At 38.0% G+C, this 8,431-nt stretch overlaps 1 protein-coding gene across 3 annotated transcripts in view; it reads left to right on the top strand.

Moving 5' to 3' along the window:
• The first annotated feature begins 2,019 nt into the window (after positions 1–2,019).
• Positions 2,020–8,431, top strand: part of prrc2b (proline-rich coiled-coil 2B) — a 37,173-nt gene continuing 30,761 nt past the window's right edge. For 2 of the 3 annotated variants that reach the window (XM_058775672.1, XM_058775674.1), the window contains exons 1-3: positions 2,021–2,239; positions 4,933–5,111; positions 5,954–6,131. In XM_058775672.1, the coding sequence (XP_058631655.1) occupies positions 4,997–5,111; positions 5,954–6,131 (293 nt within the window). In that variant the 5' untranslated portion in view covers positions 2,021–2,239; positions 4,933–4,996. Of the gene's footprint in view, positions 2,240–4,932; positions 5,112–5,953; positions 6,132–8,431 lie in introns of all 3 variants that reach the window. The other variant, XM_058775673.1, reaches the window with a different exon arrangement.

Genomic DNA, 8,431 nt, shown 5'->3' with positions numbered 1-8,431 from the left:
CACGAGTAATCGTTTGGCAGCACTAAATCTAATCTATTATGCTAATTTGGTGTTCAAGAAATATTTCTTGTTATTAGGCTATCAATGTTAAAAAGAACGTTGTACTGCTTAATATTTTGAGGAAACCGAGATACATTTTTTAAAAGAATTCTCTGATCAATTGAACAGCATTTATTTGAAATAGACATTTTTGTAACATTATTACTGCTACTTTTGATCAATTTAATGCGTTCTCAGTGAATACAAACATTGGTTTCTTTTAAAAAAGGCCATTTTATAATGGTATCTGTTTTATAACGTTACGAGCGCTTAGGACAGTAATAAAACAAACGGCTGCACCAGTACAGGAAAAACCATAGACATATGTCTATGGGAAAAACAACTGCCTCGGTCGCGTTTTTCAGACAGGCGTCGCGACGGCCTCCCTCTTAGGGGTCCTCTAGGTGAAGACTGGATTTTTCAAGCCTTTATTCTTACTTTCTGTGCTCCGTGATTGCACGTGTATGCGTTGATTGAGAATTTTATCAACTGAACGTGTTTATTGTACAAAATATGGACAAATTATTAAATACGAAAATACCTAAAATAGTATAATAATAGTTATAATGGAGCATGGGTGACACCCAGTGGATCTTTTTGGTATTACACCTCTTAGGGGGTCCTCGGTAGGTGGAGACCTTATTTTTTTCTCTTTTTTCTCTTTTATTTAATGTAATAAACACAATAGATTGTCGTAAATAGTAAATCAAGCCACAATACATTGAAATATAAACAAATGTATGAAGACAAATGTATAAAGAAAAATCCTAGCAGGTTTGCATGCTTGTTTACTCATTTATTTCAAATGTGGAAAATAACTACAAACTACATTTAAATCAGTGATGAATGTGCATTTTGTAAAGACGAACAAGAAACATTGCTCAAAAAGGAGTGTGTTATAATGGCCCAGCCTGGACAAAGCATCAGAGGATGCAAAGGATACAAAAAACGAGACAATGCAATGGCTTTGGTTCATAGTTGCACAATTTACCTGCCCACCCCACAGCAGATTAGCAGAGCTCTCAAGCCATAGAGTTACTGACTACATTTAGCACAATTAACCTTTAAACAACGAGTGCATTGACTTCTGTGTAAATAGCTGTTGTACTATTTTATGTACTGTTATATAAGCTAACAGTTAAAGTTATACAATTAAAATCGTAATAGCTGTGATCACGGTGTAATTTGTACTGTGATAATTACTGTATGATTTTCTTTGTAAGTAATCATCTTTAAATAATACAAAATCAATAGTTGCAGTACATTCACTACTTAGAAGCAAAACTATACATAGCACATTATAGCCTACTTTTACTTAATTATTTATAAATAACAAAAGACAATCATATATTACATGAATTAATTGGTTTGATGAAACTACCAGGGTTGCAATGACTGCAGAAACCATGGGTGCTGATAAAAAAAGCTATTAAGTCAAAAAAAAAAAAAACTAATTGTATGTGTTTGTATGTGTGTGTGTTGGTTTCACTGATCACAAATGAATTATTATTATTATTTGAGGATAATATCGTCCCCTTACTGGAAAAAATATCCAAAAGCTGTGTTGAGGTTTTCCAGCAACTGTAAATGAAAACTAATTTAAATGTTTTACTGGTGCATTACTTATGACACGTTGCTAGTGTTATTACATTTAAATACGTTTGTAATTTTATTGAAAAAAGTTTGATAATTAGCAGTTTACAGGTTACTGTAAATTGTAAACATTGTTTCTTGCATATTGTGCACACAATCCATGTGCATATGTTTAAATAACTGTGTCGATTACATTCTGTTGCTTTTACAAATATAAGACATTAAACACACTATGTGGTCTTTGTCTGCAGCATAATGCTATTGAATGCTGCTTTCAGGCTTTTTGTTTGATACATTTTAAATGCTTTTATTTTGTACAGAGAATTTAGCTTGATACAACAGGCGATAGCAAGCTACCGTCGCAAGTTTTGATCAGGCATTTCAAACAGCTACCGCCTGGGTCCTAAAGGAGACTCGATCGCGGGTGGAGACTCGATTTCTCGCGACGGCAGCAGCAGCAGCAGCAGCTTCATTCTCAGGTCGGGAAACTGACAACAAGCGAACAGAGAAAAACAGAGAGAAATCTGCATCCATCCTGCCGAGTTTCTCTATCCGGTGGAAATATATCGATATATGTAATCTGAAGCGACAGTCGTACGTTCAATCGGTGAGTTATTAGCGCGCTCGGTGCGGTTATTCGCGGGTTTGGGGCCGGTTTGTCGCAGGATGTCTCAGTGTTTGTGTCGCTTTGTTCTGAGCAGCAGCCATTTTTAATCGGCTCACACATCAACAAGTCCCCAGAAACCCCTCATTAACGCATCGAATACTCATTATACCAGGCGATGTTAATTAAACACCCGCGCTACGTGCTTTCTGTCCCGGTTTGAAGCTCGTTTTGTCGGATCTGGTGGCGTTTATACAACAGAAGCGGCTCGAGGCTAATGTCAGTAGCATTGCTAAAGCCCTTAGAGAAGTCTCTGTGAAAATCGCTCACGTTGTAGTAAATGTCGTTATTTATCAGCTCTCACGCTCGTGTTTACAGCCTCTAGTGTGTGATCGTGTTGATTTCGTGTTTGTGAAATGAGTGATTTGTTTAATAATCAGGCGGAAGAGCCTCTGTTTACATCTCATGCTAACTGTACGTTCACAGTTACCGTTGACAGATGTGTTAGCTTCGTTTAGCCTGGCATCAGAGTGTTTCATATTACATTAATACATCACATTGATTTCGTAATAATCGCTTGTTAATGTGTCAGTATTTCTCGGGGTTTTCTCGTAAAGTCTTACTGATGTGCATTTTTCATGAGCGCAGATTTTATTTCTCTGTCATAATGAATCTGAGTTTGGCACTGACGACGATGATGATGATGATGGTCTCTTATAAGTGTGAACTGTGCATCAGCCATTTTTGCAATTAGACGAGCAAGTACTGAGTAATATTAACAACGTGCACGTACTGTTGGGTTAGGATTTGGTTCAGGGTTAGTTGCTTGTAATTATGCATAATTTTCTGTTATTAGTATATTAAAGATGTGTAACCTTTATAGTGTTACCTTTTTGTTGGAGTAGTTAGCCCAAAAATGAAAATTTGTGAGAAATGTTCTCACCCTCAGGCCATCCAAGATGTAGATATTTGTTTCTTAATAGGAACAGATTTGGAGAAATTTAGCACTTGCTCATCAATGGATCCTTTGCAGTGAATGGGTGCCTTCAGAATGAGAGTCTAAACAGCTGATAAAAACATCACTGTATGCAAGTAATCCACACCACTCCAGTCTATTAATTAACATCTTGTGAAGCCAAAAGTTGCGTGTTTGTAAGAAACAAAATCCATCATGAAGGCGTTTTTAGTTTTAAACCGTTGCTTCTGGATAAAATATGATCCATAATCCATAATAACGCTTTCTCCAGTCAGAAAGTTGTCTGGTCTGAATCAGGAGAGAAATCTGTACAGATTTCAAACAGTCCAAAACAGCTCTAAACAAATATGTGGGTGGATTTTGATGTGAGGGACAACAGGGGATGGACTTTTTTTTTCTCCTTTGGAGGAAGCGGTATTATAGATCATGGACTCAGAAGCAATGGTTTGAAGTTAAAAACGCCTTAATGATGGATTTGTTTCTTATAAACGTAGCTTTTGGGTTCACAAGACGTTAGTTGATGGACTGGAGTGGTGTGCGTTATTGTGATGATTTATCAGCTGTTTGGACTCGTTTTGATGGCACCCAGAGGGTTTTTTTTAAGTATATATTAATTTTTGGCTGAACTATTCCTTTAAAATAATTTTTTTGTGTGTGTGTACACTCACATTGTCATTGTCTGTTAGTCATCCAAAAATAATTGACAATGAACTTCTGTTTGTCATCTTCCATTATCTCTTTTTTTGGGTGATTAACTAACAAATAATATTTTCTTTGAAACACTTTGAGAGTGATTATACATGAGTCTGTTATTGTCTTTTCTCTCAGAAACATTTACTAAAAATGTTTACTTTATATTTACTATTAAATTGAAGATAAAGCCAAAAATGTAAATGATTTACTTGCCCTTATGTAATTTTAAAGTGTTGTGGTTTTCTTTCTTCTGTGGAACACAAAGGTAGATGTTTCGCAGATGTTCATGCTGCACAGTGAAAGCATTTTACTGCATTTACAGAAATGGCATATGCTTCTAGTCGTGGGGTTATTTATTCAATAAAAGGAGTAGTTCATCAAAAAATTAAAACTTATTTACTCACCCTCATCTTTTGATGAACACAAATCAAGATATTTTCAATGTAACCTGAAAAATATCTGTCCCTCCATTGAAAGTCCATGTAAACCAAAACTTTGATGTTTTATAAAGTTCATACAGACATTGTAAACTTAATATAAGAATGTGTTTCTTGATCCATGAAAACAACCCCATTGGTTCTTGAGCTTCTGTTAACCATACTTGATGTGCATACTTTAAGATGTCTTATCGAACATGTATGTTTCCCTTCTGCAGAGCTCATGCATGTCGCTGGTGTGCATCCAGCAGAACGTGTCTCAGTGAGAACATTCCATGTTCTGACTGAGACAGCGGGACACTGTTCATGTGAATGTTGATTTCACCTTCATCACCAGTCCGAGACTGTCTGAATGATCCCTGTGGTTTTTTTTTGCTAATTGAAGTTGATCAGAGTCATTATTCTGTCCAAGATTGTGTTTTGTTGTTGTCCAGCTTTGAAATGTGTCTGAGCCGCATCCGCTTGTGTCCGGATGGAAAGATGACGTTTCTGTGGCATAGAAACGATTATTCATCACAGTTCAGAGGATGTGTTGGAGAGACGTTGGTTCTTCTGCTAACAGTTGTGTCATTGTGTGTGTTTCTCCACAGAAACAGACGGTACTGAGGAAGAGGTGCAAAGAAAAATTTCCATACTCGATGACATTACATCGCAATGTCCGATCGTTTGGGGCAAATAACCAAGTCCAAGGATGGGAAAAGCAAGTATTCATCACTCAGCCTATTTGACAAGTACAAAGGGAAGTCAATAGAAACTCAGAAAACCACAGGTGAGACTCAAGCGCTCAGTATTCACATCCATATTCAAGTGTTTGTGGAATTGATGCAGAAAGACTGTTATATAAATCTGAAGTTAGTTTGTTGTGTGTGTCTCAATGTTTGCTCTGCTTCACACACTGAAGCATTCATCTGTGTTTCACTATATGAACACGCAAAATTAATCTGAGAATCACTTCACCAGCATTTCACCATTTCATTTAAGAAAACTGTCGGCAGATACACAAACTCAAAGATCTTACAACCCACCAAAATAAAAGTTCAGAAATATACTACTATTGCACAGTAGAATGTACTTCTCGAAATAATACAGGGCATTTTAAAATGATTTATATTTAGGAATATCACAACTTTGTATCCATGATTAATTTAAACGGTAAACATTCTGTGCAGCACTGTTCGCCAAAAATTTAAGGAATTTAAATGCATTCATTTCGTTTTATGCATTCATTTGATTACCCCTGGTTTTTATGATAACGTTGTATTAAATCATAAAAATGAAAAGTTTGACAACACACAATTTCTGAAAATGTACAACATTTCTTAGGGCACTGTTTTTGTTTAAATTAGGACATAATCAAATTGTTAAAGTTTTAAGTTTGTTTGATTTTTAGTTCTTTTGTTTTTGTTTTTTTTAATTTAATTAAACCATTCAAATGAAATCCATAAAAATGAAAACTAAAAGCATGTAATCTGATTTCATACAGCCGTGCTTTAAATCTCAGATCGCAGCAGCAGATCTCGAATATATAATGTGCCAGTATTTGTGACGTATGTGATTGTTTTCCGTTCATGTGTCACTGATTTCACACCTCTCTCTCTCGGTCACCTGCAGTTGTTGCACGACATGGCTTACAGAGTCTTGGCAAAGTGGCCGCTGCCCGGCGCATGCCCCCTCCCGCTCACCTGCCGAGTCTGAAGTCTGAGAGTAAAGGAAACGATCCCAACGTGATTATCGTGCCCAAAGACGGTACAGGATGGGCAAACAAGCAGGATCAACACGATCCAAAGAGGTCAGAGCCAACGCTGCTAGAGTGTGTTTTTCATGTCTGTGTGTGTCAGTGTACAGCAGATGTGTCTGTAAGTCACACTGATTGTCGTGCAGAGCAGCTTATATTAAGAAAGGCTTGTGTGCAGAGAGAAAGCGAGATGCTCATCAAAGTGTTGGTGGCGTGTGAGTGTTTGGAGTTAATGAGGACGTTACAGTCACTCTGTGTTGCTGTGAGTTTGTAGTCCAGCTAAAATTGTACCAGCTGTAATTTTTAAATGTTCAATTACGCATCATGCTTCAAACATGCAAAAACTCGATGCAGGGCTCAATAGTCTGAGTGTTTCACTCGCATTTGTGGCTAAAAATAGAGGTTTGCGAATAAAGAAAAGTCCTAATGGGTCAAAATTCAGTTTGTAATGTAAATTGTGGTCATAAAGTGTTAAGTGGGATAGCAAAAGTTTAATTTCAAGAGGTGGATGGAAAAAATAGTAGTCGTGATATAGTCTGTAATTAAATTTCATAGAGGTGATTCATTTAAATGTAAACACTGCATGTTTTAAAGTAAAAATGTGGCGCTGTTGCGTGTTTAGCACCGGTTGCAATCAATGAATACCTGGAGTGGTATAGACATTTTAAAGGAAAACGGCACCGGTTTTCCATATTCTAATATGTTCTTCCCTCAACTTAGACGAGTTGATACGTACCTCTCCCGTCTCAGTGCGTGCACTTAATCGCTCTAGTGCACGGCGCAACTATGTTAGCGTTTAGCTTAGCACCATTCATTCCTTAGGATCCAAACAGGGATGAATTTAGAAGCCACCAAACATTTCCAAGTTTTCCCTATTTAAAGATGGTTACATGAGTAGTGACACGAAATAAAACGTAAATGATAAAAATAACTATAATGTATGGCGGAAGAGCACGTCGCAGCACCGACCACGGCGCATGATGATATTATTGGGCCGTGGTCAAGTGCTGCAACGTGCTCTTCCGCCATACCAGTGGCGTTTTCCTTTAATATAAGATCATCTAAGATTATCGCCTTGCATACAACCTCACCTGTAAAGCATGGTGGAGGTGGTGTCATGGCATGGACATGCATGGCTGCCTGTCTAGAACAGGCTCGCTCAACTTTATTGAAGACTTCATGAATGATGGTGACAGCAGAATGAATGCAGAAGTGTACAAAAACATCTTGGCCACCAGTGTTCAAGAAAATGTCACTTGGCTCATAAGAAAGCACTTCACATTTCAACAGGACAATGACCCAAAACACCCTGCCAGTTCAGTCAAGGAGTTTTAACAGGGCAAAGAAATGAAAGGTCTTAAATAGCCCAAGACAATCTCCAGATTGAAATCTTATTGAACATCCAGCTGAAGAGGAGACTAATAGCAGAAACTTTCCAAAACAACACATTTGACTTGGCTGTATTAAAGGCTGGGAAAAGCTTTGCAAAGGATGAGACCAGGAGTATGTATGTATGTGTATATATGTGTGTGTGTGTGTGTATATGTATATACAGTGGGGCAAAAAAGTATTTAGTCAGCCACTAATTGTGCAAGTTCTCCCACTTAAAAAGATGAGAGAGGCCTGTAATTTTCATCATAGGTGTACTTCAACTATGAGAGACAAAATGAGAAATCCAGAAAATCACATTGTAGGATTTTTAAAGAATTAATTGGTAAATTCCTCGGTAAAATAAGTATTTGGTCACCTACAAACAAGCAAGATTTCTGGCTCTCACAGACCTGTAACTTCTTCTTTAAGAGGCTCCTCTGTCCTCCACTCGTTACCTGTATTAATGGCATCTGTTTGAACTCGTTATCAGTATAAAAGACACCTGTCCACAACCTCAAACAGTCCAACTCCAAACTCCACCATGGCCAAGACCAAAGAGCTGTCAAAGGACACCAGAAACAAAATTGTAGACCTTCACCAGGCTGGGAAGACTGAATCTGCAATAGGTAAGCAGCTTGGTGTGAAGAAATCAACTGTGGGAGCAATTATTAGAAAATGGAAGACATACAAGACCACTGATAATCTCCTCGATCTGGGGCTCCACGCAACATCTCACCCGTGGGGTCAAAATGATCACAAGAACTGTGAGCAAAAATCCCAGAACCACACGGGGACCTAGTGAATGACCTGCAGAGAGCTGGGACCAAAGTAACAAAGGCTACCATCAGTAACACACTGCGCCGCCAGGGACTCAAATCCTGCAGTGCCAGACGTGTCCCCTGCTTAAGCCAGTACATGTCCGGCCCGTTTGAAGTTTGCTAGAGAGCATTTGGATGATCCAGAAGAGGATTGGGAGAATGTCA

Source organism: Onychostoma macrolepis, chromosome 05 (genome assembly GCF_012432095.1).
Source record: "Onychostoma macrolepis isolate SWU-2019 chromosome 05, ASM1243209v1, whole genome shotgun sequence".
Taxonomy (NCBI): Eukaryota; Metazoa; Chordata; class Actinopteri; order Cypriniformes; family Cyprinidae; genus Onychostoma; species Onychostoma macrolepis.
This window is presented reverse-complemented; position numbering and strand designations above follow the sequence as displayed.